The 24,636-nt window shown below is 40.7% G+C and overlaps 2 protein-coding genes and 1 long non-coding RNA gene across 3 annotated transcripts in view; all 3 read right to left on the reverse strand.

Moving 5' to 3' along the window:
- Positions 1 to 1,673: 1,673 nt before the first annotated feature.
- On the reverse strand, positions 1,674 to 9,969 carry LOC122976061 (protein NLRC3-like). Its single transcript, XM_044344328.1, has 9 exons — positions 9,825 to 9,969; positions 7,760 to 7,861; positions 7,204 to 7,282; positions 6,814 to 7,042; positions 4,857 to 6,654; positions 4,566 to 4,739; positions 3,080 to 3,253; positions 2,743 to 2,789; positions 1,674 to 2,588 (listed from the first exon to the last, which is right to left on the reverse strand). The coding sequence occupies exons 1-9, from the start codon at positions 9,869 to 9,871 to the stop codon at positions 2,047 to 2,049; spliced, it is 3,192 nt and encodes a 1,063-aa protein (XP_044200263.1). The 5' UTR covers positions 9,872 to 9,969; the 3' UTR covers positions 1,674 to 2,046.
- Positions 9,970 to 10,058: 89 nt separating this feature from the next.
- LOC122976143 lies at positions 10,059 to 12,022 on the reverse strand. Its single transcript, XR_006400828.1, has 3 exons — positions 11,576 to 12,022; positions 10,986 to 11,041; positions 10,059 to 10,194 (listed from the first exon to the last, which is right to left on the reverse strand). It is a non-coding gene; the product is annotated as an uncharacterized LOC122976143 (long non-coding RNA).
- A 2,550-nt stretch (positions 12,023 to 14,572) lies between these two features.
- The window catches only part of LOC122976060 (NLR family CARD domain-containing protein 3-like), a 395,924-nt gene continuing 385,860 nt past the window's right edge, over positions 14,573 to 24,636 (reverse strand). The window contains exons 5-12 of the mRNA XM_044344327.1: positions 23,189 to 23,290; positions 22,738 to 22,816; positions 22,348 to 22,576; positions 20,385 to 22,185; positions 19,188 to 19,361; positions 15,762 to 15,935; positions 15,400 to 15,446; positions 14,573 to 15,248 (exon numbers count right to left, since the gene is read on the reverse strand). Of these exons, the coding sequence (XP_044200262.1) occupies positions 14,689 to 15,248; positions 15,400 to 15,446; positions 15,762 to 15,935; positions 19,188 to 19,361; positions 20,385 to 22,185; positions 22,348 to 22,576; positions 22,738 to 22,816; positions 23,189 to 23,290 (3,166 nt within the window). The 3' untranslated portion in view covers positions 14,573 to 14,688. The remainder of the gene's footprint in view (positions 15,249 to 15,399; positions 15,447 to 15,761; positions 15,936 to 19,187; positions 19,362 to 20,384; positions 22,186 to 22,347; positions 22,577 to 22,737; positions 22,817 to 23,188; positions 23,291 to 24,636) is intronic.

Consider the following 24,636-nt stretch of genomic DNA (forward strand, 5'->3'; position numbering starts at 1 on the left):
GCCTTCCTCTCTCTGCTTTTTTTTTTTAAGAGAAGCAGTCCTATGTGTTTTGATTAAATCAACATGATAATAATATTAACTATATAATAACTATATATAATAGTTCAACAATAAGGAGCTGATTATGATGTTTTGAAACAGTAAGAGATCTGTCTGAATTTATAAGGTGTTAACAGTGTGTGTACAGACTAGTCGTCCACGACATCCTCGTGCACTGTTGAGACCACAGGGTGCACGTCTTCTTCTGCATCGACTGATGGTGTTGCCTGGGGAGGGGGATCCTCTTGGTGACACAGATGTTGTGGAGGACAGTGCACACTGCTATTACAGTGCAGACTCTTTCAGGGTTCTGCATCTCCCCCTGAAGGCAGTGAAACCTAGAAAATGTAGCTAATGATTAGGGTATTGTCAAGCCCAAGTTTCTCATTAAGTGCCTACTTTTCCTTATCTGTGTCTCTTACATAAAAGAATCAACACAAGGCGATGGTTTAAAAGAAAAAAAGTGAACGGATAAAAGTCCTAAAATGAGCATATCTTGGTCAGCTCTGCTTTGTGCGGTGACCTGTCCTGATCATTGTGTCAGCACCATGGATAGCATCATGAGCCTAAGTGGGGAGAGGGTGACAGAAAATTATGCTACTTTATTAACTTTACTGTTAGACCAACGCATTTTGCCTTCACCAGAGTCATCCCTGAAGGCCACAAGCCGAATCACATTGGTCTCACAATGAAGTTGTTCTATATACTACTAGTGTTACTGGAATTTTGACCTCTTTAGACCTCTTTCCTTTCTTCGTGCACCTTGGAAGTGGGTGAAGTTGTGCCAGAAGCCGCTACTCTGCATTTCAACAATATTTCCAACAAATGAAGGCTGTTAGCTCACTGTCGTTTTTCATCCTCCCACCAGAGTGAGCCAAAGTCAACAAACATTCTAATCCTGCACATAGTGTCTGTAAGAACTTTGTTTTGATAATTTCTGTCTGGATCAATATGCGTATTAACAGGATCAATATAAATAAGAAATAATAATGATAAGTAAAACATAAACACTTTATTCACAGAAAGACAGCAACCATGTGTGGTACAGTTCAGAAATTCAAAACAATGCTAAAATACAATGTAACAATATTGATATGATCAGTTTGATATAATAATAATTCAATTAAAATCAATTAAATTTTATTTATATAGCGCCAAATCACAACAAAAGTCATCTCAGGGCACTTTTCACATAGAGCAGGTCAAGACCGTACTCTTTAATTTACAGAGACCCAACAATTCCCCCATGAGCAGCACTTGGCGACAGCAGTAAGGAAAAACTCCCCTTTAACGGGTAGAAACCTCAAGCAGAACCCGGCTCTTGGTGGGCGGCCATCTGCTTTGACCAGTTGGGATGAGAGAGAGAAAGAAAGAGGGAGAGGGGGGAGAGAGATACAGAAAAGCACAACAACAACAGCAACTACAACAATAATAAATATTGAGATATGACAAGTAATAATAATAATAGTAATAGCCGGAGAAGACTTCAGGGCCCAATACCAACAGGACCGCAGCTCAGATCCAGAAGACGAGAAAGCACAAAAAACTCCAGGGAAGAAGCCAAGTTAGTAACATGCAGTCATGGTACATGAATGCGTATAGATGGAGAGGAGGAGGAGAAGAGAGGAACTCAGTGCATTATAGGCCTATAGCAGCATAATTAAGGGCTGATCCAAGGCGAGCCTGGCTGGCCCTAACTATAAGCTTTATATTTATCATTATATTATCCATTATTGGACATTGTGGTTACATGGTGTTTATCTAATGAGATTTAGTTTTCATTTCTTATTTCTGCTGATAAAAAAACTTGATATTACATACTGTTATATACAGTATATGTGTATGTATAGACTATTCAACAATACATATATGTATATATGTGACTGACCCATTGTCAATCATGTGGAAACCATGCTGGGTTTAGACACTGCATTTACAAGCAGTGAGAGATCAGGTTGGTACTAAATAACATGAGAAAGTTTCTCTAACAGGAAGATACTCTCCCTCCTACAGGGAACACAGAAACACTGAACCAGACCAACTTGACCAGAACCCAAAACCAGGATACAGAAGGTCAGTGAATGCAGTGTTGAAGGTGTGGAGGTGGATCAGTGTGTCAGAGGAGACTCTGTAGAAGGACAGAGTGCCAGCAGGACAGTCCACATACACTGCTACTCTATTAGAGACAGAGGAGGAGAAGGAGTGAAGGATGACTTTTCCTCTGTTATTGTGCCAGGCACAGTAATCATCACCAGAGCACTCCAGACTCCAGGACTGATCATTCCTTCCAAACCTGCAGTCGTAACTGTCTCCTCTCCTGCTGATTCCTCTGTAACTCACTGATATATCTACCTTTCCTTCCCACTCGACCTCCCAGTAACAGCGACCAGTCAGATCATCTCTACACAGCAGCTGAGGCCAGTCATCAAATCTGTCTGGATGATCAGGATATGACTGATCATCCCTCACATATGTCACCTTCCTGTTGTTGTCAGACAGTTTGAGTTTTGTGTTTGCTGTGTTTGGATCCAGTGTGAGGTCACAGAAATCTGATGGAGAGAACGAGACACAATACAGCTGCAGTTATTGATCTATCATCTGTTTGATGATGACATCATCTTCATCCTCAGTAGGATGTGAATGAGTGATGTCACAGTTTGAAGTTTGCTTTGTTTTGATGAATGAAATGAAAAACACACTTACACTTTCTCAGACCTGGTGTCAACCATTGGACTCCGGCAGGCTGCAGCCTGAAAGGAGGAGGGGGGTCAGAGCAGCACGTTCTCTTTCAGCATGCAAACATGGACATTACATCGCTCTAGTCTACTGTTTTATTATTCTGTTCAAATGTGGGGTTGGGCTTTGATAGACTTTTATCTAATCTGAATCCAGTATCCCAATCTTTCTGAAACTCAGATTGAATCTAATCAGGTTTAACTTTCAACATTTACAGGAAACTTCAGTTAGAAATAACAAAAACAGAGAAACAGAGAAAATGTTTCCAGCTCTTCCTCCTCTATCAGACATTGTCTCTCCATACCTGAGAGTGTCCAGTCTCCAGTGTGGATCCTCCACTCCAGCAGACAGCAGCTTCTCTCCTGAGGCTCCTGGATGATTGCAGCTCACATCAAGCTCTCTCAGATGGGAGGGGTTGGAGCTCAGAGCTGAGGCCAGAGAAGCACAGCCCTCCTCTGTGATCAGACATCCTGACAGGCTGCAAAAACACAAAACAACACACGTCAGACAGTCTATGAGTACTGTTGTGTGCTGTCAGATACAACAACAAACTGTCTCCAAACTAACTAACCAAAAGGCGAACTGAATCAGGGAGCTCCAGAGAGTTGAGCATCCAGCCAGAGGGATGATTCAGCAGCAAGTTTTGACCTTGTCATTGTGATCTAAATGTTAAAAACATTCAAATGCGTTTATGATGAGTGAAGCTTTTGCCAAAAGGAAGAACACAGATGTACTTTTAGCAGAGTGCCGTGTGCATTTTTCAGGTCTAGTATGTTGAAGTTAAACTACACAAAATCAAGGAGCCTCCTGCCATAACATGTAACTTCACAGTAGTTAAGCAAAGTATCCAGTTGATAGAGGCCACTAGTCTGCTCTTTAGTCTGCAACTGGTGCTCAAGGAACCCCCTGTAAATACTTGGCTGTCCAAGTCCAACGGTTTTCAGACACATTTCGAAGAAATCTGTAAAATCATCTGTGGTATTTAAAGATTCAAGAACAAAAACAAAAACAAAAGAAAACAATTAAAGCTGCAAGCAGTGATGGAGCGGCAACCATGGTAATGCTATGTTTAGTGGAGGTCACCTGACATGCATATGCATTTGCATGAATATTTGATGTTGCATGAAGGAGTTAAATATCACTTCCTGTTTCCTTATGTGGCACTAGAGAACATCCACTAATTATATGTCAAGTTGCTGTATATAATGTGTGGACCAGACCATGTAAATTTCATGTAAATGGGATGTTTGTCACATAAGGCTGACTTCCTGTTATCAGTAGGTGGCGCTATGATAATGACTCAATATTTACATGTAGATGTGTTCAGACCTGGGCTCTTATCAAGCATGTGATATTTGGGACAGATTGGGCAATGTAAAGTTGAGTTACAACAACTGCCTGTTTTATGTTTTGTGCAAAATGGACTGGCACGCCACACCAAGGGTGTTCCACGAAAACTCAAAAGCTTCCCAATTTAGCATTGCAAAGGATGTGAGCTACCTAATATGAAGTTGCTTAAGTGAAATTCCAGGAGGAGTTTGTCAAAGTACAATGCCTGCAAATGGCTTCACTTTGCCTTAGGGTATGGATCTAAGAGGTGCCAGGTATCGTTGGGCCCCTGGTACTTTCGTGCTCGGGACCTTATAAAAAAATCTGAAGGGAAAGTAATTCTCTACTGCTGAAGTTAAGTAAAAACTGGTTTGACGAATCATATTAGCAAAGACAAACCTGCCTCTAATATCATTCAAATTTTAAATGTTCATCTGTTGAACAGGTTGAAGAATTCTGACCTGAGTGTTTCCAGTGTGCAGTGTGGGCTCTCCAGTCCAGCAGACAGCAGCTTCACTCCTGAATTCTGCAGGTTGTTGTTACTCAGATCTAGCTCTCTCAGACTACAGGACTGGGAGCTGAGAACTGAAGACAGAGCTGCACAGCTTCTCTCTGAGAGGTTACAGCCATTCAGTCTGAAGAGGAAATATATAGAAGAAAACCAAGTAAGGGGTTATTCATTTTTCTGCCCTGTTAAAAAGATAGCAGAGTATTTAAATAATAATGAAAAATCCAACTATCTGTGTACTTACAGAGCTTTATTGGAGGCTTTGACCACTGGCAGCAGCCTCAGAAGAGCCTCCTCTGAAGCAGAGTATTTCCTCAGGTCAAACATGTCCAGATCTTTTTCTGATGACAGCAAGATGAAGACCAGAGCTGACCACTGAGCAGGAGACAGTTTATCTGTGGAGAGACTTCCTGATCTCAAGTACTGTTGGATCTCCTCCATTAGAGAAGGATCCTTCAGTTCATTCAGACAGTGGAACAGATTGATGCTTCTCTCTGCAGACAGATTCTTATTGATCTTCTTCTTGATGTACTCGACTGTTTCCTGATTGGCCAGCGAGCAACTTCCTGTCTGTGTCAGCAGGCCTTGTAGGAGAGTCTGATTGGTCTGCAGTGAAAGACCGAGGAGGAAGCGGAGGAACAAGTCCAGATGTCCATTTGGACTCTGTAAGGCCTCATCCACAGAACTTTGGTAGAGATGTGTTTCTGCAGATTTTAGTTTAGTTTCAGACTTTTTGGATGTTCTTTGTTCTTCTGCCAGCGGACTGACTCCAGAGTTAATGAATGTCAGATGGACATGAAGAGCAGCCAGAAACTCCTGAACACTCAGATGGACAAAACAGAACACCTTGTCCTGGTACAGCCCTCTCTCCTCTTTAAAAACCTGTGTGAACACTCCTGAGTACACTGAGGCTGCTCTGATATCAATGCCACACTCTGTCAGGTCTGATTCATAGAAGATCAGGTTGCCTTTCTGCAGATGCTCAAAAGCCAGTTTTCCCAGAGACTCAATCATCTTCCTGCTCTCTGGATTCCAGTGTGGATCTGTCTCAGCTCCTCCATCATACTTTACATTCTTCAGTTTGGACTGAAGCACCAGGAAGTGGATGTACATCTCAGTCAGGGTCGTGGGCAGCTCTCTTTCCTCTCTTCTTTTCAACACATCCTCCAGAACTGTAGCAGTGATCCAGCAGAAGACTGGCATGTGGCACATGATGTGGAGGCTTCGTGATGTCTCGATGTGTGAGATGATTCTGCTAGCCTGCTTCTTATCACTGAATCTCTTCCTGAAGTACTCCTCCTTCTGTGGGTCAGTGAACCCTCTGACCTCTGTCACCATGCCAACACACTCAGGAGGGATCTGATTGGCTGCTGCAGGTCGTGTGGTTATCCAGAGGTGAGCAGAGGGAAGGAGTTTCCCCCTGATGAGGTTTGTCAGCAGCACATCCACTGAGGTGGACTCTGAAACATCAGTCAGGATCTCATTGTTGTGGAAGTCCAAAGGAAGTCGACACTCATCCAGACCGTCAAAGATAAACACAACCTGGAACTCTTCAAACCTGCAGATTCCTGCTTCTTTGGTTTCAGTAAAGAAGTGATGGACAAGTTCCACCAAACTGTACTTTTTCTCGTTCAGCATATTCAGCTCTCTGAAAGTAAATGGAAATGTGAACTGTATGTCCTGGTTGGCTTTGTCTTCAGCCCAGTCCAGAGTGAACTTCTGTGTTAAGACTGTTTTCCCAATGCCAGCAACTCCCTTTGTCATCACTGTTCTGATTGGTCCATCTCTTCCAGGTGAGGCTTTAAAGATGTCTTCTTGTCTAATGGTTGTTTCCGGTCTGACTGGTTTCCTGGATGCCGTTTCAATCTGTCTGACCTCATGTTCGTCATTGACCTCTGCAGTCCCTCCCTCTGTGATGTACAGCTCTGTGTATATCTGATTCAGAAGGGTTGGGTTTCCTGCTTTAGCAATCCCCTCAAACACACACTGGAACTTCTTCTTCAGGTTAGACTTGAGTTTAGACTGACAGCCTGCAGGACTTCCTGAATGAACACACAAGATATAAGATAATTTATTAATTAGTGAAGAAAATCTGATTCCCCTAAAGAATGTATATATGAACATAATTTCCTCCATCCCTTGAGACATCAGTAAATGTCTCATTTACCAAGCATGTTAAATCTTTATAGAAATCGTCTTACTGTTCTGCAGACGGTCAGCCAGCTCCTCCTGCTTCATTCTCCTCAGGAAGTGCAGTGTGATCTTCAGAAATGCCTCTCTGCTGCTCCTCCTCTGCTCTTCCTCCTCACCATCCAACACCTCCCCATCCTCTCTCTGACTCTCCAAGCATTCTGGGTAATCTGAACTCAGAACCCTCTGCATCTTCTTCAGCTCGTTCTTCACAAAAGTGACGATGTTCTCCTCCAGCAGCTGGAACAGAATACTATATGAATGACACAATCAAACTAAAATCATGAAGCAAACATCAGATCCGTGTTGGACAGACTGACAATCCACTGGTCTACAAAGTGCAGCACTATGATCTTTGTGAACAGAATAGATATAAAAGTAGTTGTTGTACATGTACAAACCATAAATATGGAGTCCAGGTGTGTTTGATGCTGCTGGGCAGACTGACCACTGGGAACCTCTGAGCTCTCCTGGTCCACTCTGTGGAGGAATCATGAAGAATGAACTCACATTATGTCTGTCCACACAGAGACAAACACAAGCTAAAGGTCCATCAAGTGATATTTGGATGTGAACAGAGAATCAGATGACTCCCTGTAGTGGTAAAGCTTTACTGGTCCTGCTGATCCCACTGAGAATCAACAGCTCAGTCTGTTGCTCAGTTGTAGTTTTCAGCTCATTGTTTTGCTTCATCGGTCAGTTTGTTTTAGTCCAAACAGCTCTCACCAACTCTCCATGAAGCGCCCCCTCCCTTACTGTACACTGCTGAAGTGCCCTGGAGCAAGGTAGCTACAGCCAGTGTGTGGTTGTGTCAGACTGGTCATCTCCCGATACAACCAGTACCCTGATCTTCACTTACTCTTTCTGTGAAGAATGTTGATTTTTGAAGACAGCCAGTGTGTGGTTGTGTCAGACTGGTCATCTCCCGATACAACCAGTACCCTGATCTTCACTTACTCTTTCTGTGAAGAATGTTGATTTTTGAAGAGTAATGGTAAATGTATCGATTCATCACTTCTGAAGGACACACAGCTGGGTTCAGGTTTGTCCAGCTTCCTCCTGATAGAAACACAAGATGAATTCTGCTCAGCATTCAGAACACACTGAGACTCTGTCAGTGATTTAATACACCTACTGTACACAACTCAGTAGGATCCATGTAGTTTTTTATGAATTCACTGTTTAACTTAAACATAATTAACTGTATGAGTAAAGCTATATTCAGTGCAGTGTGCAGCACCTGGAGGGACGAAGCAGACGCTCAACTGGAGACACAGATGTATGAACTCCTTAAATCTCAGCTCAGCCGGGTTCTGCTTGAGGTTTCTTCCCATTTAAGGGGAGTTTTTACTTACCGCTGTCGCCAAATGCTTGCTCATGGGGGAACTGTTGAGTCTCTGTAAATTAAAGAGTTGGTCTAGACCTGCTCTATGTGAAAAGTGCCCTGAGATGACTTTTGTTGTGATTTGGCGCTATATAAATAAAATTGAATTGAATTATAAATGATCATGAATCAATAGAACTAAGGTGAATTCTTTAAATTTGAACTGTCTCCAATTTAAAATGAACTGTTGTCATAGGAACAAGTCTTTAAACCCAACCTGCTATGGTTCATCTTATTAACAGTTAGCTGATCAGGACCAATGTACTCTGAACACCAAACATGAACTCACTTTCTCAGACTCATAACGAAAGAATGTTGATATAATTATTGTTTTAGATAAGAATATGCAGGTTATTTACAAATCATTATGATTTAATGTCGTAATTATCTCAATTTAATTTTTAGAAAGAAGAGTTACCGATACTCATACATGATATAATATACAACTGAATTAACGTTTGTGCACTAAAAATGAAATTTAAATTAAGTTTGGGACTCTGAGCAGAAAGACTCACCTTAAAGATTTTGACTGTTAAAGAACCATCAAAGAAGAACATGTGACATTTAATCTGACATTTGAACAGTAAAACTTATTAAAGGGGATTGATTATGCTAATTTCCAGCACTATATATTCTATTTTAGGACTCCACCAGAGTAGCTTTTTATGATTCACAGTTCAAAAAACTTCTTATTTATCTTATACTGGCCCTTTATGCAGCCCCTCAGTTCAGCCTCTGCCTCTAACAGGCAGTATTAGCTTCTGTAACTAAGGATGAGCCCACTCTGTTCTGATTGGTCGGCTTCAGGAAGAACATTTCTCACTTAACTTAAGAATTTACAGAAAATAAAATGTGTTCCTCACCGGATTAGCAGAGCTTCCTTAGCGGTGCTAAAAACCGGTCGACACAAAAACATATAGAGATATTTGGAGCTCTTTGTTGAGCAGATGAGTTAGAAATAATGCAGGGAGGAAGAGTACAAGCAGTAATAGCCACAGTGATGATGATGTTTGATGAAGAGCTGCAGACAACCAGCACACCTCCAACAGGTAAACTACTTATTTTTACTTTGCTCTTCTGTGTAATGAAAAAGAACACACAGCATGCCAGCTTGACTCCAGTCATGGCTTGGCGTCACTACCCCCATACCTATGACTGAGGGAAAGCATAATAGGTCCCCTTTAAATGATGCAAAACTCACTTTGCTGAAAGCTGTTAATGCAATAAGACTGATGGTTGTGTGTGGTGAAAGTGTGCAAACAGTAGAAACATTGTGGATCTCAATGTAATGAAATAACAGCAGTAACACAGAAAATCAGACTTAAGTCCATGAGTCTGTTGCCCCAGTGCATGCTGGGAGGGTTCCCAAAATACCTGCCTTCTTTAACAGCAGTCACATGATCAGCACTCAGCCAGTTATATGAATGCTGATCATTGTTTCAACTCTCTGCTCATTCTGCCTTCATTATTCAAGATAATTTCATCCAGGATCAATAATCAATCCTTAAACTGCCTTCAAAAACCAAATTATCTGGTTCCGAGTTAACAGGATTGTTTTAGCCTGATAGCAGCATGTTAGCATGTTAGCCTGGATTAGTTAAACCACATCTGAAGAGCAAGACCCCGATATACACTTACTCTTTCTGTGAAGAATGTTGATTTTTGAAGGCTAACGGTGGATGCATCGATTTATCACTCTTGAAGGACACACAGCTGGGTTCAGGTTCAGGTTCAGGTTCAGGTTCAGGTTCAGGTCCAGCAGAGTCTGGTCTGTGCTGCCTCCTTGTTCTTCAACACAACACACACAGAGCCTTGAGTCTGAATAATGATGGTGGAGAACAGTGATGGACAGTTAGAGATCCTCATCTCACCTCTGAGGTTTGGTCTGGCTGTCATGTTCCCCACACAGAGAGCGTTTAGAGGGAGGGACTCCCTCCTCTCTGTTCTCACACTGATCCATGCTGCTGAAGTCACATCCACATCAGTCACACACACTTTCTACCTTCATCTGGAGAGGAAACACAAATCATCCTTTACGTCATTTCTCCTGTCAAACCCTAAATATCAGCTGCTCCTCCTGTGATCGGCTGTTATTTTCTGTTATATATCAGTGTGAATGCAGCCAGACAGCAGTGTGACGCAGAGAAAGCTGCCATCAGCTGCTATACTTCTACTATTAGTCCACTAGATGGCATCATGAAGCTGCAGTGAAGTGAAGAGCAGCACACATGATGCATGGAGGAGGATTTACATTCACTGACTCACACTGACTGAATTTCATTCATATTCAGTCAATTCCACACCAATAAACAACATGTCAATAGTTTCAGTTATCTATTAGTTCTCTTTGATGTTGTTGTCACATTAGTAGTGCACATGACGCACGAACACAAATGTATTAAATGATTAGAATCAGGGCACATTTAATTTGATATGACTTCTTTTACAGTAAATACAAACTTGTTAAACAGCAGCAGATGTTAGATCTTAACTGCTGTCAGACATTTAACAACACAGATAAAATGTCATTTGGTGTAAAGTGAAACTATTTTATAGCCTTTTTTAATTGAGTAGTTTAATGTTGATCAAATTGTACATAAAGCCGACAGTGTTTTAATGTGGTGATGGTACATGTGAACAGAGAGAAACTCAGTAGTTACAGATGAACTCTAATTACAAAGATATATGAAGCAATAACTGACTCACTCTGACTGAATTTGAGAGGAAGTTTCATCATAATATTCCACAAACTAGAGAAAACCATGTCCCTTTAATGTAGAGAAATAAAACACCACTTACTGAACTTTTTCTCATGAACTTCATCACTCTGCAGCTCTGTTGAGTCTTGAGCAGGTCTGTGTAGAAAAGAAGCTTTGTGCTTCAGTTAAAGCTGCATTTTCATCAAATTCATTTAACTGACGCAGCTTCTTGTCCTTCATCAGTGTGTGTGTGTGTGTGTGTGTGTGTGTGTGTGTGTGTGTGTGTGTGTGTGTGTGTGTGTGTGTGTGTGTGACGGATTGAACTGAATCTCAGTTCAGATTCAGTTCAAAACCCTCACATATTAGTAATAGTGGAGTAAAAAGTCAAATATCTCCCTCTGTAATGTAGTGGAAGGAAGTGTAAGTACTTAAAGATTGTACTTAAGTACAGTACTGGGGTGAATGTACTATAAGTTACACTATAAGTTACAAAAGCAGATGGATCCTTCCAAAAAACTAGTTAAGAGTTTCAAACTAAAGGAGCGAGTCTCAATAAAGAGCTTCCAAACACATTTAATGACACATTTCCATAAAGAAGCAACACTAGCTCATGTTGGATGAAATAAGCGAAGCCCCACCCCCGTCTCCACATCAGTCCTGTAGTAGAAATAGAAACAGCTCTATATTCACCTGTACACACAGAAAGTGAAAGCTGTTCTCCAGCGGCTGTCCGGCCGAGCGGAGCCGCATTTAGTGTCTCAGACAGCGGGGAGAGCAGCGGCTCATCTCCGCCTCTTCCACAGGCTGATTCAGGCAGGAAAACCTGCTGTCAGTCATCAGTAAGAACAGCACTCAACTGACTGTGTTTTCAACGACTGCGTATGAAGTAACTCTGCCGTAATTTTACTGCTATGTGACGGTTTGAACACTGAACCGCCGACACTAAGATGGGATGGAAACGGTTTAAATAATGGCGGATAAACGCAGCACGCTGTTCGTCTTGAGTTGATTGTTATCACAGTTCTGAACAACCAAACGGCAGATTTCTGCTGTTTCTAGAGGAGCTAAGCTAACAGCAGTTAGCACTAACAACATGAACAAACAGCCATTAAAGAGTCAAACACTGAAACTGTCGGTTACATTACCTTCAGATGGAGAAAATAATCTGCGCCATCATGTTAGAGGATATGAAAGTGAATGTCAGCCGCAACACTACGTGTCCTGGAGGGTCACATCAGGTCATTCAATTGATTATTTTAATATGAAGGGAATAAGCTGAATGAAATGAAAGACATCAATAAATAGCTAGTCCTTTACATAAAGTCTTGCAGAATGTCATCAGACTGATAAACTGTGGACCAATAAGATTTTAGAGAGAAGGTCAGTTCATGTTTTAATGCTTATTTATAAAATCTGCATGTATGTAAAAAATCATGTTAACAAAATGAGATTGTTTACAAGATATTCAACCTTTTTACATCAATATTCCAAAAACAATGTGACTATATTGTAAAGTTGAAATGTAGTTTTTAGAGCACAGCCATGAATACAGATTGTTCCAACAGGAACATCTAAAAAGATCAGAAATATTAAGTTGAATATTAGACTTGAACTTAAAGAATTGATTAGATGGATTGAATGTGTTAATAGTTTTAAATGGACTTATGTTGCAGCTAAAGTGGAGACAGAGCTGTCGACAGGATCATTGAGGAGCCTCAACACATTTTTATCTTTCTTATTATCACATGTGACTCACTTACAGCTGCTTTGTCTTTCATATCATAACTGGAGGAATAATGATTGATTATTGATCAGTACAGTTAGAATGTGTCTAATATGTGCATTAAAGGTGGAGTATTACTCTTCATTGATGAAGCTTTGGTGCCCTCTGCTGGTGAAAAGATAAACTGCATGCTGTCAGTTAAATGAACACTGATTACATTATTAATGATTAAATGATAAAATACTTAAATATTGTTATTAGAATTGTGCTAATGACTTCTGTTAACCACACTGATACCAGCAGTGATTTCATCAATACAAACATTGATGCTTCATATTGATCTGGATGTAATTAGACTGTTAAAGTGACTCCCAGAAACTCTCATGATCACTGCCCTCCAGTGGTCACTGTCAGTAACTACAACTCTCCACATACAGCACTGACAGTAATACTGATATTCACAGTGATATTATGATACATTTACTGCATTATGTAGTAGCAGTAAAAAAAAAATACAGCTGGGGATTAGAGCTGTTTAAAGAGAGAGTCACATCATCTCTGTTCACTCCAATGGATCTTTTTTGTTTCTATCAATCTTCAGTTTTAGAAAATCAAATACCTCTGGTAACACACCAGGCTCAAATTTAACACACTGCATCCTTCTTTGCAGGTTTCTTTTTCCTGGTAGGGGAATCTGCTTTTCCTGCAGGATCTTGTAACCTGTTGGACCAGCAGCAAAGCAAATTTTTAACACCTTCTTAATTGTATCGTTGCTCTCTGCCTAATGCCTTCATTTGGTCTTTTGAAAAAGTTTTCTTTACATTTTTGTCTGTATTTTTCATTGTCTTCTTGAGAGCTCCTCCCCTTTCCCTCTTTCTTTCTCTCTCTCAACCCAACTGGTCAAAGCAGATGGCCACCCACCAAGAGCCGGGTTCTGCTTGAGGTTTCTACCCGTTAAAGGGGAGTTTTTCCTTACTGCTGTCGCCAAGTGCTGCTCATGTGGGAATTGTTGAGTCTCTGTAAATTAAAGAGTACAGTCTTGACCTGCTCTATGTGAAAAGTGCCCTGAGATGACTTTTGTTGTGATTTGGGACTATATAAATAAAAAATCTGAATTTTGAAACATCCCTTCTCCTCCCTTTAAATATATCAATGACCATTAGGATCTGATTGCTCTTGACTACCATTCAAATTTAAGAACATAATAAAAAGAATTAGCAATAAAAGCAATAAAAAAGAACACACTCTTTAACCAAGGTAACAGTAGCCTAAAATATGTCAACAAGGCAGGTAACAGAGTTCAATTCACACAGCAACAGTTCACACTAATTCTCAAATATAAGCAAATTTTACTTTTTAAACAAACATATTGATGTAACTACATACACATGTAGGTATGCTATATTATACATATATATATATATATATATATATATACACACACACAGTACTGTGCAAAAGTTTCTTATCCATTATGCAATACCATCAGGGAGGTGTCTGATCTGTCCCAAATTTATTGATGACATGACAATGACCCCAAGCATACAGCTAGGGTCATGAAGAACTATTTTCAGCAACAAAAAGAATGATGAGTCCTGCAACAGATGGTATGATATGGCCCCCACTGAGCCCTGATCTCAACATCATGGAGTCAATCTGGGATTACATGAAGATGCACCTGAGATGGCCTAAATAATAAATCCACAGAGGAACATTCTTTCTCCAGGATGGTTACAACAACCTACATGCAAGCTACCATGAAAAATTAGTTAAAGTGAACCAAGGAGAACTGCTGCTGTTTTCAAGGCAAAGCTGCTCACAGCAAATATTGATTTCATTTAGGTTTCTGCTGTTTACTCAACTTTGTAAGAAGTTAATTGATAAATTAAAACAATTTATAGCAATATTTTTGTAAGCATTCTCACTTTACTTTTAGAGCCTAAAACTTTTGCACAGCACTGTTTATATATATATATATATATATATATATATATATATATATATATATATATATATATAAACACCTGATCTATACTAAATAACATGAGAAAGTTTCTCTAACAGGAGGAGACTCTCCCTCCTACAGAGAACACAGAGACAATGAGGAACCAAACAAACCAGACCAGCCTGACCTAAATCCAAACCCAGGACATAGAGGCTGAGTGAATGTGGTGTTGAAGGTTTGGAGGTGGATCAGTGTGTCAGAGGAGACTCTAAAGAAGGACAGTGTGCCAGCAGGACAGTCCACATACACTGCTACTCTGTTAGTGACAGAGGAGGAGGAGGAGGAGGAGGAGGGGATGACTGTTCCTCCATTATCGTGCCAGACAGAGTAACCATCATCAGAGCAGTTCAGACTCCATGACTGATCATTCCTTCCACATCTGCAGTCATTACTGTCTCCTTTCCTGCTGATTCCTCTGTAAGACACTGATACATGAACCCTTCCTGTCCACTCAACCTCCCAGTAACAGCGACCAGTCAGATCATTTCTACACAGCAGCTGAGGAAATACATCAAATCTGTCTGGATGATCAGGATATGGCTGATCCTCCTCCACATATGTCATCTTCCTGTTGTTGTCAGACAATTTGAGTTTTGTGTTTGCTGTGTTTGGATCCAGTGTGAGTTGACAGAAATCTGATGGAGAGAAGAAGACACAATGCAACTGCAGTTATTGATCTATCATCTGTTTGATGACATCATCTTCATCCTCAGTAGGATGTGAATGAGTGATGTCACAGTTTGAGGTTTGCTTTGTTTTAATTAATCAAATGAAAAACACACTTACACTTTCTCAGACCTGGTGTCAACCATCGGACTCCAGCAGGTTGCAGCCTGAAAGGAGGAGGGGGGTCAGAGCAGCACGTTCTCTGTCAGCATGCAAACATGGACATTACATCGCTCTAGTCTACTGTATTATTATTCTGTTCAAATGTGGGGTTGGACTTTGATAGACTTTTATCCAATCTGAATCCAGTATCCCAATCCTTCTGAAACCCTGATTGAATCTAATCAGGTTGAACTTTCAACATTTACACGAAACTTCAGTTAGAAATAAAGAGTCAAAGATTGAGTTGAGATGTGTGATCAGCTCTGACAGAGAAAATGTTTCCAGCTCTTCCTTCTCTAACAGACATTGTCTCTCCATACCTGAGAATGTTCAGTCTCCAGTGTGGATCCTCCAGTCCAGCAGACAGCAGCTTCTCTCCTGAGGCTCCTGGATGATTGTAGCTCACATCAAGCTCTCTCAGATGGGAGGGGTTGGAGCTCACAGCTGAGGCCAGAGAAGCACAGCCTTCCTCTGTGATCAGACATCCTGACAGGCTGCAAACACACAAAACAACTCACGTCAGACAGTCTGAGAGTCCTGCTGTGTGCAGTCAGATACAACAACAAACTGTCTCCACACTAACTAACTAACTAAAAGATTAACTGAATCAGGGAGCTCCAGAAAGTTGAGCATCCAGCCAGACTGGAAGTCAGCAGCTGAGGGATGATTCAGCAGCATGTTTTTACCTCATCATTGTGATCTAAATGTTAAAAACATTAAATGTGTTTATAAATGTGGGGAATATGGTACTGCACATGACAAGACGCATACAGGCAGTGGATGTATTACAGACAGAAAAAATACTTTTTACAGTGCCTCAGGCTTTCCTCCACATGTCAGCACAGAGATTGGTCCATAATGCCTCAAACTGCATGTCTTTAATTAGCCGGGATGCATACACCCAGAGACACAAACCAATATCCATGGATTTTGTTTCTTTTACTTCTCTAGTATTTCACATCTATAACATAATCTACTGAATAGGCTACAGCTATTAATGTGACTCAGGCAGGTCTGAAACGTGTTAATGTCCAAATTAATATCATTCAGGTGTCACTGAATGTAATCCGGGATGTTGCAGAAACATCAGTACTGATGTTCTGTGTGTTGCCCACAGAAGATTCCTTTCTTTGACTTTAATAAATACTGTACCTGCAGCATCACACAGCAGCAGAAATGATAAGTGCGTCTTTTAAGTGAAAGAGTGATGTGTGCATTTATGCACATTGCACAGCAGCGGTAAATTCATTAAAAGGATTGGTCAGGATCTGACAGTAATTAATGTTCTGTGTTCTGCTACACATCTACCTCTTTAGGGGAGGTAACAGTAATTCAGGGAGAGATTATCGACAGTTTCAAGGAGTTCTGCTCCTCCATTTATTCCTCGGCATCAGCCCAGGACCCAAATTTATTTGACACTATTTTTCAGAGTTTGCAGATCCCCAGTATTGACCAGGCTAATTGGGAGGAACTGGACAGAGATATAAGGGATCTGCAATCTCTTCCCTTAATGATGGTAAGGCCCCAGGACCAGATGGTCTACCAATTGAACTTTATAAGACATTCTCCAACGCCCTCACCCTGATCCTGTCATTGGTATTAGCAGAGTCACTTGAATGCGAAAGATTACCAACCAGCCTTTATCAAGCCTCAATATCACTGCAGTTGAAAAAGGATGAAGATTCCCTTGATTGATTCCCACCCAACTTCCTTTCTAAACTCGGATTATAAAATATCAGCTAAAATTTTAGCTAAACGTCTTGAAACCTCCCTCCTACTGATAATTTCCCCTGATGAAACCAGGTTTATTAAACAGGCATTCTTTTTTTAACACTAGACAATTCTTTAACATTCTCTACGCACCCCCATCTGAAAAAGCGGACGATCTAGAGGTTGTGATCTCACTTGATGCCAAAAAAGCCTTTGACCATATCAAGTGGGACTATTTCATTTTTGCATTCAGTTGCTTTGGATTCAGTCGAACTTTATGAAATGGGTAAACATCCTTTATCTATCTCCCACAGTCACTGTACACACCAACAACACTTCTTGAACTTCCTTCCCATTACATAGAGGTACCAAGCATGGCTGCCCCCTTCCCACCCTCCTATTCACGACAGTGATCGAGCTTGCTATCTCTCTTTGTTCAAAACAGAATATTAAAGGGATCCCATGATATGGCTGTGCACAGAAGTTGGTGCTGTATGCAGATGATCTTATGGTCTTTTATCCAGAGCTGGTTCCTTAATCCCACAAATGCGCTTTATCTTTAAAAAGTTCAGTGTGATATCAGGGTACAAGTTGAATTTGTGCAAAAGCAAATTATTCTGTTAACAAGGCTGCCCTTCAGATTTCCTGGAACTCTTTCCAGTTCAGGGTGGTCAATGACCAGTTTACTTATCTTGGAATCAAGATAACCAGGAAATATTCCGGTCTTTTTCATAGAAATATAGAGAACCAATGGTTGCCCCTTTTTATTCCCAAATCCTTTTTCTCAAAATTAGATTTCTTTTAGACATTGTTTGAAATGGCAACTGGGCTGTGGCTTTTAGGGCTCTTTTATACTGGATGCATCCTGATAACCCTGACTCATCTTCAGAATGGGTCCACATTGAGGAAGCATCTTATTACCCAGTCATCTTGTCCTCTTTTTTGTGCTCCTTTCTCCCCTGATTGTGGAACAAAGTGTGCAAAAATCAACTTGTAAGACACTCCCTTAAGATTTGCTTCACCGGGCACACAGACTTAAAAGTCTCTCTCTGCTTAGCCTGATAGTGGATTTGCTGCCTGGCACACTCTGGGCCTTGGTTCGCCATCACAACTGTATGTTAACAATCATTTTGCTTCATTTGCACAGCTAAAAAGCAAATATCATCTTCTAGTTAAACATCATTTTAGTTTGAAAGTGAACAGTACAGTACAGTACATTTTAGTTTGAGCCTGCTCTTTAGTGAAAAAACTCTGGGAAAGGCTATTCAAATGCTTTCCTGAACTATACCACACAAATATTCAACCATCTCTGTGCATCATGTTATTTGGAGTTTTACCAGTAAACTTGCCCCTGTCTGGACTTCAGTGTGGGGTGGTGGCCCTGGCTATGCTTCTTGCAAGAAGGGTCATTCTTTTAAATTGGAAATCGACTGACACTCCACCATTCAGACATTGTGTTAGAGATCTGCTGATGTTTTTGGGTTTAGAGAAGATATGGTCCTCACTTAAGGGTAAATCCAACATTTTCTCTAAGATCTGGAACCCCTGTAAAGCTTCTCTTGCAAAGACTTATTTTTATCCAATTCTTTTCCATGGTCTTCATGAAAAGACTTGTTTCTGCTTATTCCCTCGCCATCTCTTTTTAATTTAGTATTATCATCATTAGCACTGTTATAATTATTATTTCATTATGTATTCTGGCTAGCCATGCATTGTCTGTGTGTGTCCCCTTTGGGCATATATGTGTGCTATACCATATTTTTTAGCATGCTGCTGCATCTCTTTGATTGTATGTGTTTGTGTATTTTTATTATGTATGTGTACTGAACTATTCTTGTTTTCTTCATGTCCTTAATTACAAAACCAATAAAACAGTTGAAAAAAAATCTGCATGGAAATTAATTCTGTACTGTTTAGTAAAAACTTGTTTGAAAAATTATATGAGCAGAGACAATTCTTGACAGGTTTGATGTTTATCCTCTAAAATCATTCAGACTTCCTATGGTCATCTATTGAATACGCTGATGAATCCTGACCTGAGAGTTTCCAGTGTACAGTGTGGGCTCTCCAGTCCAGCAGACAGCAGCGTCACTCCTGAATCTTCAAGGTTGTTGTTACTTAGATCAAGCTCTCTCAGACTAGAGGACTGGGAACTGAGAACTGATGACAGAGCTGCACAGCTTCTCTCTGAGAGATTACAGCCACTCAGTCTGGAGAGGAAATAAAAAGGAAAAAAAAACAGTAAAAAAAAAAGAAGGATTGGGCATCAAGAACCAGTTCCAAATTAGAACAAGTTCCAAAATTCTGATTCCAAAGTAATCATTGAGAAGTTTTAATTTTGATTCTACTTATAGTTTCCTAAACATGATAACCCTTTATTATAGCAAACAAAGGCTACATATCTGCAAGGATGTGGCTGTCTGCCAGGACCTGTCTACGTCATGCATCAATGCAACAGTGTGTCAAGAGAGAGAAAGAGAGCATGTGTGATGGTGAGGCTGCTGACCAGAGAAGAGAGTATGAAGTCAGCAGTATAGCTGTGAATGTAGCAGTGCAATGTGTGCACACTTTAGGCTATTTGTCAATGAATAAATGCTACAACTCCTCAAGACCAAAGCCAAGTTGCAATGTCTGGCTTGCCACCTACTGATTAAAGTGCAGGGGGTTAGCCCTCAAGTTATTGACAATGGGTTAGCCTAACCTGACCAGGCTCAATTAAGGTGAACTGATGTTTACAGTGGACCAGCTATTCTCATCGTAGTGACAATCTCAGCCATTCCTAAACAGAGAACAGAGAAATGTCTGGCCGCTGAGTCTCTCTTAAGTTTTACTCAGCCGGACAACAGAAAAAAGTATGTATGGAATCACGTCCACGGACCACGTACAAGTCTGCAGCTGTCCGCGGACAAAGAACACAGAAAGCAAAATGTTCTATTAAACAGATTTTGAATTTACTTATTTTGATGAAACAATAAAAGGCAAAGTAAACGATTAAATAAATAATATAATGTTTTTGTTATCTAAACATTGTACCTCTTTTTTCTCATATTGGAATTGAAACTGGGAATCTATAAGAAATGGAATCGATAAGCAGAATTGGGATTGGAATCAGAATCGCTAAAATTCAAACGATACCCAACCCCAGTAAGAAGTTATTTATTTTTCTGTCCTGTTAAAAAAGACAGCAGCAAATTTAAATAATGATGAATAAATCTAGCTGTTTATGTACTTACAGGGCTTTGCTGGAGGCTTTGACCACTGGCAGCAACCTCAGAAGAGCCTCCTCTGAAGCAGAGTATTTCTGCAGGTCAAACACATCCATATCATTTTCTGATGACAGTAAAATGAAGACCAGAGCTGACCACTGAGCAGGAGAAAGTTTAACTGTGGAGAGACTTCCTGATCTCAGGTACTGTTGGATCTCCTCCACTAGAGAACGATCATTTAATTCATTCAGACAGTGGATCAGATTAATGCTTCTCTCTGCAGACAGACTCTCACTGATCTTCTTCTTGATGTAGTCGACTATTTCCTGATTCGTCTGTGCACTACTTCCTGTCTGTGTCAGCAGACCTCGTAGGAGACTCTGACTGGTCTGTAGTGAAAGACCCAGGAGGAAGCGAAGGAACAAGTCCAGGTGTCCATTTGGACTCTTTAAGGCCTCGTTCACAGCACTCTGGTAGAAATGTGTCTCCGAAGATTCTTGTTTAGTTTTGTACTTCTGGGATGTTGTTTGTTCTTCTGCCAGCGGATTGACTCCAGACTTGATGAATGTCAGATGGACATGAAGAGCAGCCAGAAACTCCTGAACACTCAGATGGACGAAGCAGAACACTTTGTCCTGGTACAGCCCTCTCTCCTCTTTAAAGACCTGTGTGAACACTCCACTATACACTGAGGCTTCTCTGATATCGATGCCACACTCTGTCAGGTCTGATTCATAGAAGATCAGGTTTCCTTTCTGCAGCTGCTCAAAAGCCAGTTTTCCCAGAGACTCAATCATCTTCCTGCTCTCTGGACTCCAGTGTGGATCTGTCTCAGCTCCTCCATCATACTTTACATTCTTCAGTTTGGTCTGAACCACCAGGAAGTGGATGTACATCTCAGTCAGGGTCTTGGGCAGCTCTCTTCCCTCTCTGCTTTTCAACACATCCTCCAGAACTGTAGCAGTGATCCAGCAGAAGACTGGGATGTGGCACATGATGTGGAGGCTTCTTGTAGTCTTGATGTGGGAGATGATTGTACTGGCCTGCTTCTTATCTCTGAATCTCTTCTTGAAGTACTTCTTCTTCTGTGAGTCAGTGAACCCTCTGACCTCTGTCACCAAGTCGACACACTCAGGAGGGATCTGATTGGCTGCTGCAGGTCGTGTGGTTATCCAGAGGTGAGCAGAGGGAAGCAGTTTCCCCCTGATGAGGTTTGTCAGCAGCACATCCACTGAGGTGGACTCTGAAACATCAGTCAGGATCTCATTGTTGTGGAAGTCCAGAGGAAGTCGACACTCATCCAGACCGTCAAAGATGAACACAACCTGGAACTCTTCAAACCTGCAGATTCCTGCTTCTTTGATTTCAGTAAAGAAGTGGTGAACAAGTTCCACCAAGCTGTACTTTTTCTCTTTCTGCACATTCAGTTCTCTGAAAGTGAATGGAAATGTGAATTGTATGTCCTGGTTGGCTTTGTCTTCAGCCCAGTCCAGAGTGAACTTCTGTGTTAAGAATGTTTTCCCAATGCCAGCCACTCCCTTTGTCATCACTGTTCTGATTGGTTCATCTCTTCCAGGTGAGGCTTTAAAGATCTCTTCATGTGTGATTGTTGTTTCTGGTCTGTCTGGTTTCCAGGATGCTGTTTCAATCTGTCTGACCTCATGTTCATCATTGACCTCTGCAGTCCCTCCCTCTGTGATGTAGAGCTCTGTGTAGATCTGATTCAGAGGAGTTGTGTTTCCTGCTTTAGCAATCCCCTCAAAAACACACTGGAACTTCTCCTTCAGGTTAGACTTAAGTTCACGTTGACCAACTGGAGCAGGAGTTTCTGAATGACCACACAAGAAATAGGATCAATAATTATTGATCAAGGAAAGAAAATATGACAATTTAAAGAAAGCATTTATGAACATATTTTCCTCCATCTCTTGAGACATCAGTAAATGTCTCATTTATGCCACATGTTAAATCTATATAGAAATTCTCTTACTGTTCTGCAGACGGTCAGCCAGCTCCTCCTGCTTCATTCTCCTCAGGAAGTGCAGTGTGATCTTCAGAAATGCCTCTCTGCTGCTCCTCCTCTGCTCTTCCTCCTCACCATCCAACACCTCCTCATCCTCCCTCTGACTCTCTAAGCATTCTGGGTAATCTGAACTCAGAACCCTCTGCATCTTCTTCAGCTCATTCTTCACAAAAGTGGCGATGTTCTCTTCCAGCAGCTGGAACAGAATACTATATGAATGACACAATCAAGCTAAAATCATGAAGCAAACATCAGATCCATGTTGGACAGACTGACAATCCACTGGTCTACAAAGTGCAGCATGGAGATATTTGTGAACAGAATAGATGTTAAAGTAGTTGTTGAACATGTACAAACCATAAATATGGAGTCCAGGTGTGTTTGATGCTGCTGGGCAGACTGACCACTGGGAACCTCTGAGCTCCCCTGGTCCACTCTGTGGAGGAATCATGAAGAATGAACTCATATTATGTCTGTCTACACAGAGACAAACACAAGCTAAAGGTCCATCAAGTGATATTTGGATGTGAACAGATAATCAGATGACTCCCTGTAGTGGTAAAGCTTTACTGGTCCTGCTGATCCCACTGAGAATCAACAGCTCAGTCTGTTTGTAGCTTTCAGCTCAGTGTTTTGCTTCATCGGTCAGTTTGTTTTAGTCCAAACAGCTCTCACCAACCTTCCATCAAGCACCCCCTCCCTCACTGTACACTGCTGGAGTGCCCTGGAGCAAGGCAGCTACAGCCAGTGTGTGGTTGTGTCAGACTGGTCAGCTCCCAGTACAACCAGTACCCTAATCTTCACTTACTCTTTCTGTGAAGAATGTTGATTTTTGAAGAGTAATGGTGAATGTATCGATTCATCACTTCTGAAGGACACACAGCTGGGTTCAGGTTTGTCCAGCTTCCTCCTGATAGAAACACAAGATGAATTCTGCTCAGCATTCAGAACACACTGAGACTCTGTCAGTGATTTAATACACCTACTGTACACAACTCAGTAGGATCCATGTAGTTTTTTATGAATTCACTGTTAAACTAAAATATGATTAACTGTATGAATACAGCTATATTCAGTACAGTGGGCAGCACCTGGAGGGATGAAGCTGACGCTCAGCCAGGAAGTTTTTCCTTACCGCTGTCACCAAGTGCTTGCTCATGGGGGAACTGTTGGGCCTCTGTAAATTAAAGAGTATGGTCTAGACCTGCTCTATGTGAAAAGTACCCTGAGATGACGTTTGTTGTGATTTGGCGCTATATAAATAAAACTGAATTGAATTGAATTGAATTATAAATGATCATGAATCAATAGAACTAAGAGTTTTAGAGGTGAATTCTTTAAAACATGTTGAATTTGAACTGTCTCCAATTTAAAATGAACCTTAAACTGTTGTCATAGGAACAAGTCTTTAAGCCCAACCTGCTATAGTTCATCTTAATTACAGTTAGCTGATCAGGACCAATGTACTCTGAACACCAAACATGAACTCACTTTCTCAGACTCATAACGAAAGAATGTTGATATAATTATTGTTTTAGATAAGAATATGCAGATTATTTACAAATCATTATGATTTAATGTCGTTATTATCTCAATTTAATTTTTTAGAAAGAAGAGTTACCGATACTCATACATGATATAATATACAACTGAATAAACATTTGTGCACTAAAAATGAAATTTAAATTAAGTTTGGGACTCTGAGCAGAAAGACTCACCTTAAAGATTTTGACTGTTAAAGAACCATCAAAGAAGAACATGTGACATTTAGTCTGACATTTGAACAGTAAAACTTATTAAAGGGGATTGATTATGCTAATTTCCAGCACTATATATTCTATTTTAGGACTCCACCAGAGTAGCTTTTTATGATTCACAGTTCAAAAAACTTCTTATTTATCTTATACTGGCCCTTTATGCAGCCCCTCAGTTCAGCCTCTGCCTCTAACAGGCAGTATTTGCTTCTGTCATTTTAAGGATGAGCCCACTCTGTTCTGATTGGCTGGCTTCAGGAAGAACTGCTTCATATTAAAAGCTTTTAAATAAATAAATAAATTACGGGAGATATTTGGAGATGTTTGCTAAGCAGCTCAGTTAGAAATAATGCAGGGAGGAAGAGTACAAGCAGAAATAGCCACAGTGATGATGACATTTGATAAAGAGCTGCAGACAACCAGCACACCTCCAACAGGTAAACTATGTATTTTATTTTGCTCTTCTGTGTAATGAAAAAAAACACACAGCATGCCATGCAGT

The sequence above is a fragment of the Thunnus albacares genome, chromosome 24, assembly GCF_914725855.1.
Source record: "Thunnus albacares chromosome 24, fThuAlb1.1, whole genome shotgun sequence".
Classification (NCBI taxonomy): Eukaryota; Metazoa; Chordata; class Actinopteri; order Scombriformes; family Scombridae; genus Thunnus; species Thunnus albacares.